Source organism: Leucoraja erinacea, chromosome 26 (genome assembly GCF_028641065.1).
Source record: "Leucoraja erinacea ecotype New England chromosome 26, Leri_hhj_1, whole genome shotgun sequence".
NCBI lineage: Eukaryota > Metazoa > Chordata > Chondrichthyes > Rajiformes > Rajidae > Leucoraja > Leucoraja erinaceus.
In genome coordinates this window covers 18,906,304-18,930,686 of record NC_073402.1, presented here as the reverse complement: position 1 = coordinate 18,930,686, position 24,383 = coordinate 18,906,304, and the positions used below count along the sequence as shown (strand labels likewise).

The 24,383-nt window shown below is 40.9% G+C and overlaps 1 protein-coding gene across 3 annotated transcripts in view; it reads right to left on the bottom strand.

The window, feature by feature from the left end:
* The window catches only part of LOC129709741 (dyslexia-associated protein KIAA0319-like protein), a 71,455-nt gene that overhangs the window by 5,716 nt on the left and 41,356 nt on the right, over positions 1 to 24,383 (bottom strand). For all 3 annotated transcript variants that reach the window (XM_055656294.1, XM_055656292.1, XM_055656293.1), the window contains exons 11-20: positions 22,772 to 22,895; positions 21,524 to 21,656; positions 18,302 to 18,450; positions 17,504 to 17,655; positions 16,743 to 16,881; positions 14,737 to 14,896; positions 14,049 to 14,191; positions 6,526 to 6,648; positions 4,998 to 5,088; positions 745 to 839 (exon numbers count right to left, since the gene is read on the bottom strand). In XM_055656294.1, the coding sequence (XP_055512269.1) occupies positions 745 to 839; positions 4,998 to 5,088; positions 6,526 to 6,648; positions 14,049 to 14,191; positions 14,737 to 14,896; positions 16,743 to 16,881; positions 17,504 to 17,655; positions 18,302 to 18,450; positions 21,524 to 21,656; positions 22,772 to 22,895 (1,309 nt within the window). The remainder of the gene's footprint in view (positions 1 to 744; positions 840 to 4,997; positions 5,089 to 6,525; positions 6,649 to 14,048; positions 14,192 to 14,736; positions 14,897 to 16,742; positions 16,882 to 17,503; positions 17,656 to 18,301; positions 18,451 to 21,523; positions 21,657 to 22,771; positions 22,896 to 24,383) is intronic.

The window sequence follows — 24,383 nt, the reverse complement described above, 5'->3', positions numbered from 1 at the left end:
GTGCACGGTTAGTGTAATTAGTCCACCAGATTTGCAGTGCATTGAATTTTCCAGAATAATCTTGATAAATGGAAAACTGGGAATGTCATGAATTACACAATCTGATCTCTGTTGAACATGAGCTGATTGAGATAGCACTGAGTGAAACTTTGCATAGGAACAGAACTTCAAAATTTACTCTGCATTGGAAATCAAGCTCTATTGCAACCTGCCTCAAGTACATCAATTCTGAGATTGCACTGGGGACAATAAAATAGGATATATAACAAGGATACACAAAGAAGTGCAGTTGCTGGAATCTTGAGTAAAACACAGTGCTGGAGGAACTCAGCGGGTAAGGCAGCATCCGTGGAGAGAATAAATCGGTAATGAGTCGGGTTGCGACCCTTCTTCAGATATATAACATCGCTTGATATGTCATTGTGTTAACATGTGGTATGTAAACTAATACATTTCTGTGCGTCTTCCAAGAAAAAAATGTTTCTTGCTTATTGGTTTTCAAGGGTACTGTACAAAAGGTGCTATACAGAAATGAGCAAAGGTTTGGGTTGTAATTTTTCATTGGGTGGGTTCCTGCAACTTGGTGGAAGGCAGAGCAAGAAATGTGAGAGTTTGCATTCCTTTCACAGAGGACGATAAGTGATGCCTGGCCGTACAGAAAGGGGGAGGGGGTAAACAAAATGTATAGTAATTTCACCTCCCCCCAAGAGTCACAGCTTCAACGTTTCCTTCTTATTCCAATACCTGGCTTTGAAGTAGTCTTAAATTCCATACTTTCATGATCATCTGTTGCATCTAATATCTTATATCTGCTTTTTCTTCTAGGCTTTCCTTTTCGTCTGAAATAACAATAATTCATAATTACTATTTTAATTTTCATATCCTAATAAATTACATATTAAACATATATGTGTTAAGGCTTTGCATTTCAGATTATTTTCTTATAAAGCAGATCCTCAGGAACAGACTCAGGAATAGCTGCTTCCCGAGAATTATATCTACCATAAATTCAAATCCACACATGCACTGACTACACCGCCCAACAGGACTTCCATCTGTATATATGTATGTAGCGCCGTAGAATTTGTGCACCTATTCCCCCCCCCCATCTCCCTTCTGTTTTTTGTTTTCCAAAAAGATGTTGCATTTACGAAAGTTTCACTGTATATGTATAAAATAAAGATATCTATCCTAGGCTGAACATCTATCTATACTATCCTCTATTTCAAACATTTTAACAAATGTATTATAAAATAGATTACCCAGGCTGAACAAGAAGACTCAAACATTTTAACAAATGTATTAAAATAAAAATGGAATAACAAAATAAAATTATTTTATTTCTGAATTTTCAAAACAATGTGTTTGAGATTTTCGTCTAATCCATTCATAGGACATGAATGCTGGTTAGCCGAGCATTTATTATCCAACCTTGACAGCCTTTGAATCAAATAGTTTCCTGAATCATTTCAAAGGGGAATTAAGAGTCAACCACAATGGTAGATTTGGAATTACAATTACATCAGAAAATCTACATTAAAGATCTACCATCTTTAGCTCAAAGGATATTAGTAAACCAGATAAGATTGTAATGACATGCAAGCAGCTCTTTGGAGATGATTACTATGCTGACAGCTCTTTGGAGACAATTACTAATACTAATTTTTACTCCCAATTTATTTAATTAACTGAATTAAAATTCTCCAGATACTATGGTAGGATTTGAATTTTGCCTCTGGATGACATCTGGATTTCTGGACTTCTACTGAGAATAATACATTCACAGTACGGAGGACATGGTATCAGGACAAAAATCTTTCCCTCAATGTCAACAAAAAGAGGGATCTGCACATCCACTGCAGGAAGGGAGGTGGAGCAGGCAACCCAATCTGCATCAATGGAGGTGAGGTTGAGATGGTTAGAAAGCTTCAAGTTCCCAGATGTAAATATCTCCAATAATTTGTCTTGATCCAAACACACTGATGCTATGGCAACACGCCAACACTTCTAGTTTCTCAGGCGGTATCTCTGCAATGCAGATGCGCCTGAGAATGCATTCTATCCAGATGCATCACAGCTTGTTGTCTTGGGCAACGCGTTTGCCCAAGACAACAAGATATTGCAGTTATGAACGCAGGCCAGTCCATCATACAAACAAGCCCTCTACCCCCATCAACTTCAGAGATGTAGCCAACATAGTAAAGGACCACTCACTCCCCTCTCCCGTTGGGTAGAAAAAACAAAAGAGGTCTCGATCCGAACTTTCACCCATTCCTCCTCTCCCGAGAAGGAGAGGGAGAGAGAGGTGAGGGAGGGATTGGGGAGGGGAGAGGGGAAAGAAGAGGAAGGGTGAAGAGGAGGGGGAGAGAGTGCTAGGGATGAGGGGAAATGAGCTGCGTCTGTGCAGTTGGGGGCTATGGGTGAGTGGTGGAATATTGCATTGGGGGACCAAGCCTCCTGTGTGACAGGGACCCAACCCACTTATTCTAGTAGTTAATTAAGCCTTCTATTGACTCCATTTATATCTCACTACCTCGTTAAGGCCAGCAGCACAATCAACGATGAGTCGCACCCTGGCCACTTCTTCTTCTCCCCTCTCCCTTCAGACAAAAGGTATAGAACCATGAAAACGTATACCTTGAGATTCAAGAACAGTTTCTTCCCAGCTGTTACCAGGCAAATGAATCATCCTACCACAGCCAGAGAGCAGTTATGAACTACTATCTACCTACCTATATACTGGTGTATTGTGTGCAGTTTTGGTCTCCTAATTTGTAGAAGGACATCTTTGCTATTGAGGGAGTGCAGCATAGGTTCACGAGGCTAATCACCAGGATGGTGGGACTGTCACATGAGGAAAGATTGGAAAGACTGGGCTGGTATTCACTGGAATTTAGAAGGATGAGGGGAGATCTTATAGAAACATATAAAATTATAAAAGGACTGGACATGCTAGATGCAGGAAAGATGTTCCCAATGTTGGGGGAGTCCAGAACCAGGGGCCACAGTCTAAGAATAAAGGGGAGGCCATTTAAAACTGAGATGAGAAAAAACTTTTTCACCCAGAGATTTGTGAATTTGTGTAATTCTCTGCCACTGAAGGCAGTGGAGGCCAATTCACTGGATGAATTTAAAAGAGAGTTTGATAGAACACTTGGGGCTAGCGGAATCAAGGAGTATTGGGGAGAAGGTAGGCACGGGTTATTGATTGTAGATAATCAGCCATGATCACAATGAATGGCAGTGCTGGCTGGAAGGGCTGAATGGCCTCCTCCTCCACCTATTTTCTATGTTTCCACGTTTCATTGGTGACCACTCAGACTATCCTTGAACAGATTTTGCTGGCTTTTCCTTGCACTAAACATTATTCCCTCCTCTTGTATCTATACACTGTAAATGGCTTGACTGTAATCATGTATTGTCTTTCTGCGGACTGGAAAGCACACAAGAGCTTTTCACTGTACCTTGGTACATGCGAGACAATAAACTAGAAAACATTTAATAGCAATTATCTTTAAAATGCTTTAAAAATATGGGAAACCTTACGTAAATGCGGACATCTTTAAATGAGTCATACATAACCCAGCATACCCTGTACTCCTGCTGCATAGTGTAATTTCTCCTTTGTCAACGCTATATGTTTAGTGGCCAAATGTTTTCCATTTTATTTACTACCTCCTCAGTTTCTGGCTAAATTAAAAAATAGGCATTTATAGCAAAGGAAAATGAAAGCTTCTGTCTATATATAATGGCCAATAAGTATCTCTGTGATGTAGCAACTACTGCACTTAGTAGTGAATCTGTGTACAGACTACAATAATCACTGGATAATCTCTTTTTAATTTAATGTTGATTGAGGAATAAGTTCTGGCCAATAACTACTCTGACCAAAACAACATCTTTGGAAAATAGCAGACTTTGTTTTGAGCCCAGTAACTATGAATACAAGGGTTATTGAATTTTTTGAATAGACAGTGAAGAGGTATAATGTTCACTCTGGAACACTAACTTTATTCATGGCTTGTAAGTAGTCTTTTCTGTCAATCTCATGTTTCATGCTTTAAAAGATAGATACCATGGATTGAGAAAAGTGTGTTAATGTACTCAAGTTACAGGTGCATGCATATCAGCAGAGATATTGACATTTTAACTTAAACGCAAATAGATTTAATATTTTGCAGATATTACAAGATTGAATATTTCCCATTTAAGGATTCATTTTTTAAGCTTTTTCAATTTTTGCCGTTCTTTTGAGCAAAATCAGACTGGACTGTAGAGGTGGAATAGCTGAAGGAATGTCTCAATTTACCAAGGAGTTGATTTTTTAAATTGAGTTTTTTTTTAAAGCTGTGAGTGTTGTCAAGTAGTTACGAGCAGCATCTTCAACCATTGCAGTTCTTCTGGTGAAAATACTCCCACAGGGCTATTGGATTCAAGAATTTAGATCCAGCAATGAAAGAGAAACATCAAATGTAGGGGAGGCTGCAGATAATAGCTTTTCTATATACCTGCTAGTTTCATTTTTAGAGATGGCAGGGGTTGCAGGGTTGAGAGATGCTGAGAGAATAGACCAGGTGATTTACTGCATTGCATTTCATAGATTCCAGACATTGTAGGTATGGCGAAGCATATGAATGTTTCATGGGTAGGTGGGGTGCCAATCAGTAATGGTTTTGTCCTGGATGGTAGCAAGATTCAAGTGTTTTAGGATATCATTCTTAGCAGGTATTCAATTACACTCGTGAACTATGCATTGTAAACAGTTGAGAGGTGTTGGAGTGTTGATACAGATGAACTAGGTTCAGTTAGTAAGGATAAACCTTTAAATGGACCATCGATGATTTATCTTTCCCTTCAGTAAACATGCATCTCCATAGATGAGATTGGAAGGGCAAAAGAAGCAGAATAGGTTATTTGTTTTTAATTAGTTCCAATGGGTTCAGAAAGCTTGAATAATGAGACAAGACAGGTACTATAGATTGCAGAGGCATTCTTACCTTTTACAGAAGCAGTGGACCATCCACACTAAAATGCCAATGGAGACAAGTATGACGAATGCAGCTATGACAACATAGAGCACACTCCATTCTAGAGACAGACAAAGATTGAGATGTAAATATTTAAGAGTTTTATAAATGCGCACATAGACACCTACAAAGAAAATAGATTTACTACGATGCACGCATTTATGTTCTGTATATATTTGTTCTCTAAGCCCATTATAAAGAAGATTTCAGGTGTAAATATTCCTTGGTTTTCACAAAGATATTACTACTATCTTGCAGCTGCTAGAAATATGTAATGATATTATTGCAACATTCAAGTGTTGGAAAAAGGGTGGCAGGACAGACCTGGGGGTTGGCAGACTGAAAAGGTGCTTACAGGGCTGACCCACATGGGGGGGTGGGGTGGGAAACGCCCAGCTTACAACCCAACAGTAGGACGATTAATTCTCCAATTTAAAAAAATGTTAACAAACTCACCCCCCCTCCCCCATCCACCCCCCCCCCCCCCCCCCCGCTTTCCCCCTCCCCCCCCCCCCATCCCCCCCCCCCCCCCCCCCCCCCCAACGCCCACTCTCACCCTTTTCCCTGCCTCCCATCTCCTTCTATTTTTCCATCCTCTGGCTTCACAATCCGCAACTTCACAATTTCTGTGCTAATCTCACACTTTTTGCCTTTTCATCTCTGGCCTCATCCAACCTTCTGCCAATCAAACCCCTGCCCCTCATCTATATCCACCTAATTCTTGCCAGACTTTGTCCGGAACCCTCCTCTGTTCCAGCTTTCTTCCCTTCTCCGTCACAATCAATCTGAAGTAGGGTCCTGACCCAAAGCGTCACGTATCCATGTTCCCCAGAGATGCTCCCCGACCAGTCAAATTACTGTCTTTTTCATATAAATGTCTTTTTTAATTGTCTTTTTCATATAAATGTTTTTGTAAAATAGCCTTGAGTTGACATCCTTCACGATTACACAGATACATATATTTTATTTTGTTCCCATTTCAGTTTCTTCCTGTATAAATGATGTTTCTCTCGTTGGACACCATACAAAAGCAATTTACTGTCAGAGTTCCAGAGATAATAATTTCAAGTCTAGGTTCAGACTGGAAAGATTAGAATAGTTCTCCTCAGATTTAAGAAACAAAGATATGTGATAGATCTACATGAACATTGCAAGGTAAAGTGAGACAAGCTGTTCCAATTAGGAAATGTACTGAGGAGCAGGGTCACAGATTCAAAGCAAAAAGAGTAAAATATACAAGATGGGCAGGGGGAGGGGAGAAAATAACATTTTGTTTAAACATAATAGGAAAAAAATGCTTATGGTCTGGAACTCAATACTTGCAAGGATGGAAAAAACAATAAAGTATAGCTTTCAAAAGAGAACAAGAATAACTCGTGGAGAAAAAAAAAAAATTCCATTGGAAAAACTGTGGGGGAAATTCAATCAGACAGACTTATCTCCACAGAGTTGGCATGCGCTTGAAGGTTGATAATGCTTCTATTCTTCCAAAGCTTACCACAATTACTTTCTCCATCTCCCAGATGAACTCGAATGAAGTTCTCCATCCAGAATGGGTCACATATGCAGCGCTTATTGAAAGAATCACACCGACCATGGTCTGAGCAATTCAACTGACAAACTTAAATCAGAAAACAGCAAATAGAAGGGAGGGGAACAGAGCAGGTTAGTAACAGTTAGCGGTAAATACATGCTTTAAGACTCTAATTTCCAAGGAGTTATTTTTATTTCAGTTGCAAATAAATAGACCACCTATGAAATATTTCTCTCAACGTGTGAAATCATGTTTCCTGCTGGTTCCTTATTCTAAAATAAAGCTATTTTCTGCTCACATTGCTAAGCCATGTTTTAGCCTAACCGTATTTCTCAATAGAAATATAATTTAGTTAGAGTAAATCATTTTAATACTAATGATAGATGTACAGTGCCCTCCATAATGTTTGGGACAAAGACCCATCATTTATTTATTTGCCTCCGTACTCCACAATTTGCGAGTTGTAATAGAAAAAAATCACGTGGTTTTCACATCAAAGTGCACATTGTCAGATTTTATTAAAGGGTATTTTTATACAGTTTGGTTTCACCATGTAGAAATTACAGCTGCGTTTATACATAGTCCCCCCATTTCAGGGCACCATAATGTTTGGGACACATGGCATCACAGGCATTTGTAATTGCTCAGGTGTGTTTAATTGCCTCCTTAATGCAGGTATAAGGGAGCTCTCAGCACCTAGTCTTTCCTCCAGTCTTTCCATCACCTTTGGAAACTTTCATTGCTGTTTATCAACATGAGGACCAAAGATGTGTCAATGAAAGTCAAAGAAGCCATTATGAGACTGAGAAACAAGAATAAAACTGTTAGAGACATCAGCCAAACCTTAGGTGTACCAAAATCAACTGTTTGGAACATCATTAAGAAGAAAGAGAGCTTCCTAATCGCAAAGGGGCTGGCAGGCCAAGGAAAACCTCCACAGCTGATGACAGAAGAATTCTCTCTATAATAAAGAAAAATCCCCAAACATCTGTCCGACTGATCAGAAACACTCTTCAGGAGTCAGGTGTGGACTTGTCAATGAACACTGTCCACAGAAGACTTCATGAACAGAAATACAGAGGCTACACTGCAAGATACAAACCACTGGTTAGCCGCAAAAATAGGATGGCCGGGTTACTGTTTGCCAAGAAGTACTTGTAAAAGAGCAACCACGGTTCTGGTAAAAGGTCTTGTATGGAGGAGAGAAGGAACTGCCCAAGATCTAAAGCATACCACCTCATCTGTGAAACACGGTGGTGGGGGTGTCATGGCCTGGGCATGTGTGGCTGCTGAAGGTAGTGGCTCACTTATTTTCCTTGATGATACAACTACTGATGGTAGTAGTATAATGAATTATGAAGTGTATAGACACATCCTATCTGCTCAAGTTCAACCAAATGCCTCAAAACTAATTGGCTGGCGGTCCATTCTACAGCAAGACAATTATCCCAAACATACTGTTAAAGCAAGAAAGGAGTTTTTCCAAGCTAAAAACTTGTCAATTCTTGAGTGGCCAAGTCAATCACCCGATCTGAACCCAATTGAGAATGCCTTTTATATGCTCAAGAGAAAACTAAAGGGGACTAGCCCCAAAACAAACATAAGCTAAAGATGGCTACAATACAGGCCTGGCAAAGCATCACAAGAGAACGCACCCAGCAACAACTGGTGCTGTCCATGAATTGCAGACTTCAAGCAGTCATTGGATCCAAAGCATATGCAACAAAATATTAAACATGACTACTTACATTTTATGACATTGCTGTGACCCAAACATTATGGTGCTCTGAAATAGGGGAACTGTGTATAAACACTACATGGTGAACCAAAAATGTATAAAAATGGCCTTTATTAAAATCTGACAATGTGCACTTTAAGCACATGTGATTTTTTTTCTATTACAAATCTCAAATTGTGGAGTACAGAGGCAAATAAATAAATGATGGGTTTTTGTCCCAAGCACTATGGAGGGCACTGTATTTTATTCAAAGTACAATTCTTGCAAGCACACTGACCTGTAATTTTTAAACTGTAAGCAGAGAGATGGTAGTCTAATCATGTATGCATACAGCATAAACAGGAGGACCTGGCGTGGGGGAGGGGGGACGGAACAAAAGAGGACCTGTTACTTTGTAACTGTTGGCACCATTTATGTGGCGACTCTGCATACCTTGGGTCAAAAACTGTGACTGTGACTCGTCACATGTGACAAAGTATTCACTCATTCATTCATTTCAAGAAATAGTCAAACTGCTAAGTGAATGAATGCATGGGAAAAAAGAGTTGAGTATGGGAAAAATATTCTGTCCCTTGGTGTGATATTGTAAACAGTTGAAGAAATCACACTCTCAGCAGAGCAATCTGATGGCTATCACAGACGGCTATCACTATCCATCAGGTTCATACAGTTTGAAAAAGTACTAAAGTCAAGATGCTTTGCACTGTATCGCCATAAAAGGAAAACCCTTGATATTTCTGTACTCTAATATATATCTTTCCAAGAGCAATGTTGTATATTACATTGTTGCATGAACTAAAAGGATACAAACTATACAGGTGGAAACATATAGAAACACTTGCTAACATGTTTGATGTAGATTTCTGGCGTAACTATACTTGAAATGTGTAAAGCAGAATGCTTTTGCAGGGCAGGATATTACAATATTGCATTTGAAATGTTTTACCAATGTTAACCAAGGTCAACCAAATGATTTTAATTTTAATACAATTCTTTAAAAGAAGATTTTGCTGAGCTTTCAAATTGGATTGACTTTCATGGCAATTTTGTTTTTCAGTAACTAGCAGTGCAAATAAGTTTATTCTAATCTATTCATTTGCAACACAAGCACCATAGTATAAACATGCTAAAGCCATACCATTAAGCACCAGTAAAGTTACCGACTATAGCTAACATAACACAATTAGAGATAAAGTTCATGCATGTTTGTGCAACCTCCAAAAATAGACTAGCAAAGTGTACAAATATAGTTTCAATTTTCTTTTTAAAATAAAGAATAAGATACAAGTCAACTTAATAATGAGGGCAATTCCATAATTCACACTGTTTTAGAATTGATATTGATGCTTTAACATTAATAAAATTAGAAATCTGCTTATCTTTGTTTTAAAATAACTCGTTCCTCGATATACATCAGATGCCAGCTTGAGTTAAAATGGGTAGCTATTAAATAAAAATCGTTGGGGGTGCAATTTTATCAATTACACGTCGTGCTAATTAAACTGACCAGGCAGTACTATTTTCCAGTCTATAATTTCCTGGAGTATGTTTGTAATGCAGGAGAAGTACAGATAAGCCAAATGAACCACAACAATCCTGAAAAGGGTTTGGTTTTACATTTACATATACAGGTGCACAACCTTTTATCCGACAGCCTTGGGACCAGACACTTTTCGTAATTCAGAATTTGTCGGTCTTCGGAATGGAATTTTTTTAGCGTAGATTTTAATGGCTGGCTCAGTGGTAGAGTGCTCGGCTCATATCCGCAAGGTCGCGAGTTTGCGCCTTGATCCCGGCAATTACTCGGTCGCGAGTTTGAGTCTTCAATGTCGTTTTTTCATGCAGAATAAATGTTTGTATGAAATGCAGTGTAGGAGAGGTGTACTGACTGTGTCGGCAGAACTTTGGAAGTGATTGCCCACCAGTCTAAAACGCCGCTGTGTCTCCCTGTCCCTGGGATAGCAGGGGGCGATCAAACAGCACAATACCCCCCTCCCCCTCCAACTCCAGAGGAATCCGCTCCCCGATGGGCCGCTACGGCGACAAGTGGCAGTTTGCCCACAGCCCGAGCTGCGCCACCCCAAGAACACGACGTACCTTGCACACCATCCGCTTCTGCCCCTACGTGTTCCTCTGGAGTTGGAGCGGGGCTGGGCTGGAGTTGCTGCTGGCTGTGGGTCTCGGGGATCTCCGTGCTTTCAGTGGGCCTGGGGGTCGCTGTCCCGTTGGTCCTGACGTCTCCAGCCACCCCCCTGGACTGGAGCTGAGACTGGGAACTGTACCGCCCTTGCCCCCTCCCTCTGCAACTGCAAACAACCCCACTCTCCTGCAAGGGCGGTACAGTTCCCGGAGGATAGCAGGTGGCCGGAGACGTCAGGACCAACAGGAACCCGCTCCCCGATGGGCCCCTACGACGCCCCGAGCTGCGCCCCGTCATCCGCAACCCAGGTTCCTCTGTAGTTGGAGCTGGGCTGGGCTGCTGCAGGCTGTGGGTCTCTGGGTTCTCCGTGCTTGCGGTGGGCCTGGTGGTCGACGTCCAATTGGTCCTGACGTCTCCGGTGACTGCACTAACCTGCTGGCTGCCATCACCGACGTGAAGACAGTACAAAGCCCCCGCGCCGGTGCGATAAGCGGGGAGCTGGAGAGGGGAGGGAAGGGGTCACACACATGGCCGGGAAGCAGAGGGGTGTAGGTGGGGTGAAACTGAAGGGAGCGACAATCTGCTGCTGCCTACACGCTGAGTTAGAAAGTTCCCACACAAGACTCACGATACACTGTATCGTGTCTACCGTGGGAACTTTTTAACAGCGGGCAGGTAGCAGCATATTGTTAATTATTAACCCTCCCGCGCAATATACTCTCACCTTCTCTTTTATGGATGGGGATTTAGTTCCCCTTTCTTCGAGGACCGACCGGAGGTTCCGCTGTCACCTCTGCGGGCCGCCCTCGGTGAACGTCCTGTCTCCCTGTCCCTGGAATAGTAGGGGGCGATCAAACAGCACAATACCCCCTCCCCCTCCAACTCCAGAGGAATCCGCTCCCCGATGGGCCGCTACGGCGACGTGGCAGTTCGCCCACAGCCCGAGCTGCGCCACCCCAAGAACAAGACGTACCCCTTGCACACCATCAGCTTCTGCCCATACGGGGAGCGTGTTCCTCTGGAGTTGGAACGGGGCTGGGCTGGAGTTGCTGATCTGGGATCTCCGTGCTTGCAGTGGGCCTGGGGGTCGGTGTTCCGTTGGTCCTGACGTCTCCGGTGACTGGCACTGTGCTGCTAGCATCGCGACGTGAAGACAGTACAAAGCCCCCGCGCCGGTGCAATGAGCGGGGAGCTGGAGAGGGGAGGGAAGGGGTCACACACATGGCCGGGAAGCAGAGGGGTGTAGGTGGGGTGAAACTGAAGGGAGCGACAATCTACTGCTGCCTGCACGCTGTTAAAAGGTTCCCACACAAGACTCACGATACACTGTGTATCATGAGTCTACCGTAGGAACTTTTTAACGCAGCTGGCAGGTAGCAGCATATTGTCAATTATTAACCCTCCCGCGCAATATACTCTCACCTTCTCTTTTATGAATGGGGATTTAGTTCCCCTTTCTTCGAGGACCGACCGGAGGTTCCGCTGTCACCTCTGCGGGCCGCCCTCGGTGAACGTTTTCAAGGACCTTTCTTCAAGGACCGAAAAAATGTCGCTATTCGGAGGTTTTCGTTATTTTGATCTTCGGATAAAAGGTTGTGCACCTGTAGTACAATGAAGCTATAATTATGGAATCTGGATGAATATGCACCAGTCACCCATTTTTAAAACATGACTAAATATGATAGATCATTATGTAAAGGCAATGAAATGGCAAATGATCAGAGCAGCCATTCTCAATTACCAACTTTATGTAATTTGCTGCAAATACCAAATACATTATCACCATTCATTTAAGAATTCCTTGCTGCAAGGAATTTCACGAGAGACAACATATAACAACAAAAAGGAATTATTTCAGGGTAAGTGGGTTATAGGAGAATTTTGGACGCAAGGAATTTTAATTTTGCTTTTTAATGGCTTTTGGCTAATGACTGTATAGCAATGAAAATGAATTTCACACTTAACAAAAAAATAAGAACAGCCAATGAGTCAATGATGCCAAATAAGTTGAGCTTTCAACCTACGCACAAACTAAATGTGAACATGATTCATGACATTCAATGAATGTAATCTCTCCTCCATTTAGGAAAGATTATATTGTGGTCTGATGGAATCTATCCCAGGTTATTGAGAGAGGCAAGAGAGAAGATTGCAGGAGGCTGGAGGACGAATCTTTGTATCTTTAGTCACAGGCAATGTCCTGGAAGATTGGGGAGTAGCCTATCTTGTCATTTGTTGAAGAAGAGAAATAGGGATATTCCACGTAGTTATAGCGTGGCGAGTCTCACATCAGTGATAGGGAAGCTATTAGAGAAGATATTTCAGGATAGGACTATGCATTTCGAAGAGAATGGGCTAATTAGGGACAGTGAGCATGGTTTTGGTCGCTACAGGTCATGTCTTATGATGTTGATTACATGTTTTGAGAAGATAATTGCTAAGGGTAGCACAGTAGCTGTTGTCTACATGGATTTTAATACAGTATTTGATAGAGACTCTCATTTTGGGCTGATCCAGAAGATTAGGATACATGGTGATTGGTTGTTTACCTTTCTCATAGAAGACAGATTGTTGAGATGGAAGGCTGATATTCTGGCAGGTGGTTTGTGACCACTGGAGCTCTGTGCAAGGTCCTCTGTTGTTTGTGATATATATTAACATCGTGGATGTAAATGGAGATGGGTTAGATAGTTTTTATAGACAGCTTCAGAAGTGGTGGAATTGCGGTCAGTGAGGAAGGAGTTCAAAGTATAAAGCAAGACAGATCAGCTACAGAAATGGGCGGGGAAATGGCAGATGGAGTTTAATCTGAGCAAATGTGAGGTGGTGCACTTTGGGAGGGAGGAAAGACATCTGAGGAAAATAAGGCAGGACCCTTATTGTCATCGATGTTCGGTGGAATCTTGGGGTCCAAGTCCATCACTCCCTCAAAGTGGCAACACAAGGAGATAGAGTGGTAAAGAAGGTGTATGGTACACTTGCCTTCAATGGTTGGGGTAGTGAGACTAAGCACCAGGAAGTTGTGTGGCAGCTTTATTGCACTTTGGCTCAGCTCATTTGTGGTATTGTACACAGTTCTGGTCATCCCAACATAGAATGGATGGGAAAGCTTTGAGAGGGTGCAGAAGAGATTTACAAGAATGCTGCCCGGATTAGGCTCTTAGCTATAAGGCAAGTTTGAACAAATCTGGATTGTTTTCTCTGCAAATTTGGAGGTTGAAGGGAGACTTGATAGAATGTATAAAATTATGGGAGGCATCGGTAGGGTAGACAGGTAGAACATTTTTCTAAAGTGTCAAAAACTAGCTAAGGTGGGTGGGACAAAGGTAAAAGGGGATTTGGGGTGTATTTTTTTTATAGGATGCCCTGGAATAATTTGTTTGATGTTATTCCAGGTCACAACAAAAGCAGTATTGTTTATTTTTTGCGTTTAAAACTCTGAGATCAGAAATTAATTTCTACCCAAAGCAACCTGAATTTTATTGCGACAAAAACATTAACCGTTCTTATTTCTGATTTTCCGTATAAAACATTATATTTTACACAAAACCAAATATCTTCATTTGCATATATTTGTATAAAACTATCTGATCATTAATTATTACTCACTGACTGTAGCTACTTGGAGAGCACGAAAAACTAGGAAGTCCGATTTCTGTTTTCGAAATTTATTCTTCAATATGCGAGCAACATCCTGTCCCTTCAATACCTGATGTATTTGTGTATTCCTTACACAGAAAATAATCTGCGTGCTGGGAAAATCATTGAATAGAATTACAGAACATTGTGTGACTGAATTGTTAACTCCACAGTCCATGTTTTACATAAATCTTGCTTATTGGCTTTTTTTGGTAGAGAAATAATTTCACTTGAATGATTTTGAGAAAACAAACTGCCGAGTAGGCCACCATATTTATTAATCTAGTGAAAAACTAAAGAACAATAAATATGCCTGTTATACAAAACAAATATATATATATAAATAATAGACCACAAAAACGTTTGTGCAAATTGCAACAGAGAAAGTAACTGTGTACAAACAAATTTAAGTTTAAGGAAAGAAAATTAATTATATGCAACTGAGATTGGGATATAGGCTTCGCAACAAAATGGGGAGGTTTCCTTTCAACTTGAGACCAATATTAATAACCATGCAATGCAGAATTATTTTTTTCAGTAAGAACAATTTTTTTCATTAATAAAACTATTTTCTTCACTGTAATTCACATGCCTCTAAGAGGATGATTACAAAAAACCTTTGCAGCAATTCAAACACTGTACACAAGAAGCTCCTTACCTCTGTTCAGTGTAGGGCTGTATCTTTTGCACAGTGATATCTGAATCAAGGACTCCCAGTAGGACAGCTATTTGCCGGATCAGCATGCCCTTTTGCCTTTCAGTTAACTGGCTGACACTGACATCCAAGATAATTTCTACAAGGTCATTCTTTCTGGGATCTGAAAACAAAAAACATTTTTTTCTTTAAAACAGCAGATGAGTTACATTTTGTTATATTTTCAACTTAAATACCAAGATTAGAGGTTTTAAAATTGAGGTTATTAACTCTAAACTAAAGTTATTTTGTCGCACAGGATATGCCAGATTTTCCTTAATCCCAGCAACTTCTTGAATTAAGTGGCATGTTGGATCTTTTAAGGCAGCAATCAAAAATTGTCCATATTTGGCAAGTCAGATATACTTACAGTTCTGACCTGGTGAAGGATGTTAGAGAACGAAAACGATTTTTATGAAATACATATTGGTGGAATTTAAAATATTTTATTTTATATTACATTAAAGCAATGAATGGTTAATGCCATAGAAACATAGAAAATAGGTGCAGTAGTCCATTCGACCTTTTGATCCAGCACCGCCATTCAACATGATCGCGGCTGATCATTCAAAATCAGTACCCCGTTCCTGCTTTTTCCCTCGTATCCCTCGATTCCTTTAGCCCCAAGAGCTAAATCTAACTCTCTCTTGAAAACATTCAGTGAATTCGCCTGCACCACCTTCTGTGGCAGAGAATTCCACAGATTCACAACTCTCTAGGACAAAAAGAAAAAATGTTTTCTCATCTCAGTCCTAAATGGCCTACCCCTTATTCTTAAACTGTGACCCCTGGTTCTGGACTCCCCCCAACATTAGGAACATTTTTTCTGCATCTAGCCTGTCCAATCCTTTAAGAATATTATATGTTTCTATAAGAAATCCCTCTCATCCTTCTAAATTCCAGTGAATACAAGCACAGTTTATCCATTCTTTCATCATATGTCAGTCCCGCCATCCCGGGAATTAACCTAGTAAACCCACGCTGTGCAATAATGCCCTTCCTCAAATTTGGAGACCAAAATTGTACACAATACTTCAAGTGCGGTATCACCAGGGCGCTGTACAACAGCAGTAATACTTCCTTGCTCCTAAACTGAAATCCTCTTGAAATGAATGCCAACATGCCATTAGCGTTCTTGCCTGCTTTACCTGCATGCTTACTTCCAGTGACTGAAGTACAAGGATACCCAGATCTTGCTGCATCTTCCCCTTTTTATAATCTGACACAATTCAGATAATAATCTGCCTTCCTGTGCTTGCCACCAAAATGGATAACCTCACATTTATCCACATTATACTGCATCTGCCATGCATTTGCCCACTCACTCAACCTTTCCAAGTCACCCTGCAGCCTCATAGCATTCTCCTCACAGCTCACACTGCCACCTAGCTGTGTCATCCACAAACTTGGTAATGTAATTTAATTCCCTCATATAAAATTGCTTATATTGTGCATAACTGCAAATAACTGGAGTACCACGATTGAGCTTTTGGGGAACCCCACTAATCACTGCCTACCATTCTGAAAATGACCCATAAATTCCTACTCTTTGCTTCCTGTCTGCCATATGTAGCAGTGGTGAGTAATTTAATTGTAGCATTCAAGCAAGTGCTATATAAGTATTTCAAAGGAAGGAATTTGCCAGCTATAATCCACAAAGTCCTTCTCCAACAGTGCCTTCCAACATAGATACAACTACATCAGGAATCAGGACAGATGATGCAATGGAAACAATGTCCTTGCTCAACAGTAGGGTGGGATTAGAAGAATGGCTCACCACCACATTCTCAGGGGCTGAATGGACAGCAAACACTGGTCTTGCCAATGATGCCCATATCCCCCAAAAGTTAAAAAAAGTATGGTTGAAATTTTATTTGGGCAGTAATTCCATCTTTAAGTGAATAAATGCAATGTTTATTACAGTAGCCATACTAAATACAGTGGAGTACCAATGACTGTTTTTTCCTTGCCTGGTCTAACTTCCAATGTTGCTCTGTCCACATGATTTTCTCTTTTCGCATCAGTTACTTTCAAACGAAATGTATAAAGACCTTCAACCAAATTGGATAGGAAAAGCACAGGCTGGTGGTCAGAGTTATTCAGCACATCCTAGTAAAGAATAGTGAAAAGCACACAAGAAAATTTATATGGAGAAATGCAACTGAAGGACGAATTCTAGACCAATGGTGATATGAAACATCAACAATCAAACAGGGGTTTTATTAGTGTACAAAGGAACGGCAGATGCTGGTTTACACCAAAGATAGACACAAAATGCTGGATTAACTCAGCAGGAAAGGCAGCAACTCTGGAGAAAAGTGAATGGGTGACGTTTCGGGTCGAGACCCTTCTTCAGACACCGATTCAGAGTCAGAGCTTGAAGAAGGGTCTTGACCCGAAATGTCATCCATTCCTTCTCTCTAGAGATGCTGCCTGTACCGCTGAGTTACTCCTTTATTTTGTGGATATCTAGGGCTTTTAATAGTCCACAATGATACAGGAAACATTTTGCAGCATAACATAATGAAGTACTGTCAATCTACTCACATGTTTAGGAGGAAGTCAACAAACTTAAACACTTTCATTTCATTATTCATTCTTAGAACAATTTTACGAAATAATACATTTTCAGATATCCACTGCTAAAGTTTAGCATAATACATTCAACAATGACTACCATATACTGCAATATTTTCTCAGGTTATTTCGCCTGTGAACGTCAAATACTTACTCCAGCTGCTGGGCTGCTCTCATCCCGCATCCACAGGTAGCTGACGATTCCATTATCATCTGATGATTTTGATCCATCAAGCATCGCTGTGTTATTAGGAAGTGTAATCACAACATTCTTTGTTATCTTAGCAACTGGAGCCTTATTGATTTCTGTAAAATGAAAAGCAAAAAAAAAAAAAATTGTTATCTCTATCTTAGATCTTCAAAAATATTGCAAAGTGTGATTCAAATATCAGTTAGAATGCTATGCAGCAATAAACAGTCTATGAGGAAAACTATTCCCCCTTGTACCTTATTTAATGATAGCGTAATTATCCATTTCAAAACCCCAATAATTGATGGAGGTTTTCTGTAAATAATTTCACCTTACTGGGTTTGTGCAAGGTAACCACGGGCCTACTTGTGGTTGGCCTTAATATGAATTTATCATGAGCTAAACTTTGAAAGAACTAGCAAAGGTCTTCAGCCACATTAATTTCATATGGAATTAACATCCAGTAATTGTGAATTAAAGACAGAAGTATCAAAACACAGCAAATCGGCCAGGACATTGTCACATGTTCGACACAAATCAGAAACATTATTAACTGAATTGCCAAGTTCTTCACTTTAGTCTACAATAATAATTTCACAACTAAAACTAAGGAACAGAGTAGCCATTAACAAAGGAACCATAGAGTAAAACTAGCAATCGGATAATTTGTAATGATCATTATTAATTTGAGTTGTTACTTTCCTTAATCACTTGGATATAAACCTAATGTTGTCATCTCCAGATCTGAAAAAAAATACATACCTTCCCTCACAATAACGCGAACAGAATCATGACTCTCCAGATTTCTTTCATCTTTCACCGTCAGTGTAATCACATAAGTCCCAACCTGGAGACCTGTTACTATGGCAATGGCACTGTTCGCATTCTCAATTTTCACACCATCTGGGCCACTGAAATATCAAAGCATCAAACTTTACTTAAGGTTTGGGTTAACAGGAGGGCACATGTTATTCTATCATCAGAGGAATGCTGGCTGAAAACGCAAGTTTCAAAACATTTACTTCAACCCTAGATTTGAAGGTCTGCATTTGAAAATATGAGTTGGCCTTTTGATTCATCTCATCAGTGTTGGAATAGGACACTCTACATGAACAGTGTTTAACTTCTAATGAATAACTAAGTATATATTTTCATTTCAGTTGAAATGTTGCTGTCAGATTAATTACATGCTGACAGGTGACTGACCTACTTTTCCAAGTATGGGTAACAAAATACCTGAAGAATTCTCGGCAAGCAACTTATTCCAAAAAAAAGCTGTAAAATCATAGAATTACTTTCAGCTCATTGACCTCCCCATCCCTCCCCAACAAATTAAAGAGCTATCCAACCTTAATTTACCTTATAGCACCATGTTCATAGTACTACAAATTATGATTCTTAAAGCAAATATCTGAGAACTGTTTAAATGTGTTTAGGTTTTTGCCTCTCATTACCTTTCTGGCAGCAAGTCCCAACTTCCTCCTGGCTTCTCGATGCAAATCGTTTTCCATAATCTCCCTCAAATCCTTCTAGCAATTACTTTAAATTAATCAACCCACCAAGATAAATAGCCATTTCGTCAAAGTTGGTTTTAAAACCTCTCAGCCTCTTCTTATATTTAAACAAAAACAATTTTTGCTCTTCTAATCATTCCTCACAATCATAGTTCCTGATAATAAAGGACTTGTGGGTATACACCAATATTCTTTCGTTCTTTCACACCACTCAATATCATACGATTCATTCTACATTCCCTTTTCTAACAGCACCACCCTGAAAGCTTTACCTTGCACTACTTCTACATTCCATTTGGCATTTTCTTCCGGTTGATCAGGCAATTTATACCATCCTCCATTCTAAAGAACGGTCTCAACACAAAACGTCACCCATTCCTTTTCTCCAGAGATGCTGCCTGTCTGGCCGAGTTACTAAAGCTTTTCATGTCTATCCTTGGTGTAAACCAGCATCTGCAGTATCTTCCTACACCATAATCCTTTGCTTCCCACACCGAGTCAATCTTGTATCCAATTTGCCATTCTCCCATGAATCTATTGGGCTTTTATTTTGTCCAATGCATCAAAAGCCTCATTCTCGTTGATTCTTAACACCACATCGGTATGGAGAAAATCGATAATTTTGAACTCGTGGTGCAGTGGTAGTGGGGTTGGCATGTCGTTGTAGGTAGTCGAGATAGCCGTAGATAATCTCCTTTGCTGACCGGGCATTTAATTGGCTCATTGGGGGAAAAAAAAAACGTAAGCACGAGTTTTCAGAACCAAGGAAAATGTTAAATGCCTGTTAAATTTCACAGCTGTGTATCTCTGGCTTATTAAAGTTGTCTGGCTTCACCTTGGTTTTCCTTCCCCCCCCCCCCCCCCCCCCCCCCCCCCCCCCCCCCCCCCCCCCCCCCGGCTCACTAAAGGACTGTGCCCTGTGCCCCCGTCTTTAACCTTCCTGTTCACCTTGGTGTGCAGTGTGAATTTGAGACAGTGCTCCCCCACTTCCCCTGTGTGTGTGTGTGTGTGTGTGTGTGTGTGTGTGTGTGTGTGTGTGTGTGTGTGTGTGTGTGTGTGTGTGTGTGTGTGTGTGTGTGTGTGTGTGTGTGTGTGTGTGTGTGTGTGTGTGTGTGTGTGTGTGTGTGTGTGCGTGCCTGTGAAGCGCTGCTGGTCGATCCAGCTTGTAGCTTCAGGCTAGTGCCCCCGAGCTTCAACGTCGCAGACAGTTTGCTGAAAAGCGCGTAAGTGGGACAGCCCCTTAAGTGCTACCATAAAAACAAATTAAGCATCGTTGAGTTCTGAAGCCTTTCAGAGAGCTGCAGATGCTGGTGTACACGTAGCATCTCTGGAGATCATGGATAGATGAATTTTCAAGTCAGGACCCTTTGTCAGGTTGGAGTAACTTTTCAATCGCTTAATATTTTGACCAACATTGCTTGAGTTTTCATAAATAGTGGTAATTAAATATAGCTTTCAACGGTTGAAGCTGGAAATTGCACCACAAGGTCAGGCACATTTCCAACTGGATCCGGATGGGACAATACAAATAGTACCACTGGGATTAAGCCTTATGGAAAGATGGCTGGTTGTTGCAGCCAACTCCTGGTGATCTATCTGGGAAAGTTCCCTGTCTTCCACTGGAAACCTGCTCAGATATACCACCAACAGGCTTAATGGAATCAATGCCCTAGTTCTCTTATGGGAGAATAAAATGCCCAAAATGCTTGTAGCCATGGGATCAATAACATTGAGAAGTCTGTTTTGATACACCAAGACAAGGAAAAATGTCACATTTAGCTTATCTGCTAGATAAGAGACATTGACTTTCTCACTGCTGTAACAATGTGTACTCTAATTTCTAAGCCCATGTTGGGAAGATGCTATTGATATGTCAATACAAACATAGGCCTCTTATTATAAGCATTTGGGATGGTGTCTGCATCATTGTCAGTGGACAAGTATAAAGCTCACATGGTTGTTTATTCTGCAGATATGTGGGCAAATCAGATTTTCAAACTTGGGATGAATAATGCAGAGTATTTTTTTTTATTACATCTTATGCTTTGCTCTTAACAGGCATTTCTAAACATCAGATTGGTTTATGACATGTCATCGCAGGGAAACAAATGGAAGTGGAACATTTCTTGACTGGACAGTTTGGTACCATTTGCCAAAGTGCTTTTTCCCCAGTTCTGTGATGTACAGTATGTGTGCCAAAGGACATTTTCCTGGATGTCAGTACTGTAGCATCAGATGTATTAAAAAAATTACTCTGCATTATTCATCCCAAGTTTGAAAATTATTACAATTATTAAATATCAGATTCTTATCTAGAAAATGAAAATGACACTTTTTGGGAAGGTTAGCAACAAACTTGATTTTTTATACTACAGATAACAATTGTTTTTGTTTGATTATAGTTATTTTGAATGAATAGGGCACGGGATAAACCATTGGTTTATAAAAGTGTTTTGATGATTGTTTTTACCTCACTTTTTCCCAAAGGTAGGATATAATCTTCTGGTCATCTGTGCTTTTGCTGCCATCCAAAGTTGTGCTGTCCACAGGGAGTGTCAACTCTTTATCAGGTCCTGAGTCTGCCACTGGGGCTTTGTTATTTTCTGCAAAAAATGAGCAAGATAGAAAACATAAACTACAGTATTATTCTTCAGACCTGCTGTAGTATTGAAAATCCTGTGCTTTGAGTGAAATGTTAAAACAAGGTGAAGAACGTAAACAACCAAAAATGGTTAGCAGGACATTTGACTCTCAACTTTCTGAAAGCTTGCTGATCACAAATCGATCAAGGAGTGTTCCCTGAAAATGTTGCCACAGGTAGATAGGGTGGTGAAGGCAGCTTTTGGCATGAAGGAATGAATACTTAATTGTCACATGTGCTGGCCTACATAAGTCAGGGAATTGAGTACAGAAGTTGGAACATTACGTTACAGTTGCATAAGATGTTAGTCAGGTATTCAAATCGTGTTCAGTTTTAATCATCCTGCTGTAGGAAAGGTGCCATTAAGCTGGAAAGGGAACAGAGATGATTTACAAGGATGTTGTCACAACTTGAGAGCCTGAGCTGCAAGGAGCGGTTGGTCAGGCTTGACTTTATTCCCTGGTGTTCAGGAAGCTGAGGAATGATCTTATAGAGGTTTCTAAAATCATGAGGAGAATAGATAGGGTGAATGCACTAAGTCTTTTTCCAATAATTTGGAATCAAAAACTAGAGGGCATAAGTTTAACATCAGATGGGAAAGAATAATACAAACCTGAAGGGCATTATTTTCACAGGAGGTTTATGGCTATATGGAATGAGGCTGTTACAATAATAATATTTAAAAGACATTTGGACAGATACATGGATATGAAAGGTTTATCAGATTATGGGCCAAATAATGCCAAATATGACCGGCTTAGATAAGGCACCTTGGTCGGCATGGACAAGTTAGGCAGAAGGGCCCATTTCTGTTATGCATGACTCTTATCAGTTACCTTTGCAACTGAGTATCCTTGGAGAATCTAGGATATTGCAAGGATGTGAAAGTCCGCATTATCAATGTAAATTAATCCTTCTGTAGCATATGGTTGTATAAAAGTGCTACAAAAAAATACCCATATTACTTATGGGAAGTAACATTGATTGCATTCATAAAGCATGATAAATGAAATTTAAGTTGGAGAACAATAATAGGCAGCACGTGTTTGTACAGCAGAACCCTTTCTAAGCATGTACCTGGTTGTACTATAACCATCACCTCCGCGGTAGCCTGGTGGCCTACTGAATCGGTAACTGTTAGTTGAAAGATGTAGTCCCCTTCCTGCATTGCTGATAGTTGGAGTGATGATGTCCGTACACCCTGAACAGAAGGAACATGTATTTTGTTAAATAATAATTAAAAAAAAAAAAAAAAACACTTTATTGATCCCCTCAGGGAAATTCAGATGTCCAGAAGCCCCCAACAACAAACCCACAGATTCAAAACGAACGCAGACAGAAAATACATAGAATACACTGTGGACACTACCTGAGAGCAATAAATACTTAAAAAGACCAATAATAAACAATTAAAAATTAAAAATTGCAAGAATGCATCCCCATACAGCCTAGCGGTCCGAATTATAAAATCTAATGGCTGCAGGGGTGAAGGATCTCCTGAACCGCTCCGTTCTACAGGGCAGGGAGAGGAGCCGGTTGTTGTTCCGAGTGCTCTTTTGACTCTCCAGAATTACATGGAGGGGATGCCCTGGGGTTTTTCAGGATGACCTGCACCTTGTGCCTCATACGCCTCTCAAGCACATCCATCCCAGAGTCTACTCTCCACTCCAGCACTGAGCTAGCTCGCTTAACCAGTTTGACCAGCTTCTTGTTGTTTCTTTCACTAATGCTGTTGCCCCAGCAGACACCAGCATAGAAAATAACACTTGCAACCACAGTGTTGTAAAACATGTGCAGCATGTCATTACACACATTGAAGGATTTGAGCTTTCTGAGGAAAAAGAGTCTGCTCTGGCCTTTTTTGTGGAGGGAGTCAGAGTTGACAGACCAGTCCAGTTTGTTATCAAGGTGCACTCCAAGGTATTTATATGTTGCACCACCTCAATGTCAGCCCCAGCAGCGTTGACCGGCTGAAGGGGGAGCTTGGACCTGCCAAAGTTAACCACCATCTCTTTAGTCTTAGTTGTGTTCAGGATGAGACAGTTCTCTTCACTCCAGGCACAAAAGGAACTGGTCAAGTTCCTGTATTCCTCCTCCTGCCCGTTCCTTACACATGCCACAATCGCTGTATCATCTGAATATTTCTGTACGTGGCATGTGTCAGACTTATAATTAAAGTCTGCTGTGTACAGGGTGAAGAGGAACGGGGCCAGAACCGTTCCCTGTGGGGCTCCAACATTGCACACCACTGTGCAAGAGACACTGTGCCCCAGCTTGACAAACTGTGGTCGACCCGACAGGTAGTCGTCTATCCAGGAGATAAATGTGGAATCCACCCCCATCTTCTTAAGCTTGTCATTCAGAATCAGGGGTTGGATGTTGTTGAACGCACTTGAGAAGTCGAAGAACATAATCCTCACATAGCCACCGGGTTTGTCCAAAAAGGAGTAGATCCGGTGCAGCATGTAGAGGACTGCGTCATCCACCCCAATGTTCTCCTGGTATGCAAACTGTAGTGGGTCGAGTGCGTGCTGGACTTGTGGTCTCAGGAGACGAATGAGTAGCCGCTCCATTGTTTTCATGATATGGGATGTAAGGGCCACCGGTCTGTAGTCGTTGATCTCGGTCGGCCGCCCTGCTTTGGGAACCGGCACGAGACATGATGTTTTCCACAGACCTGGTACCCTCC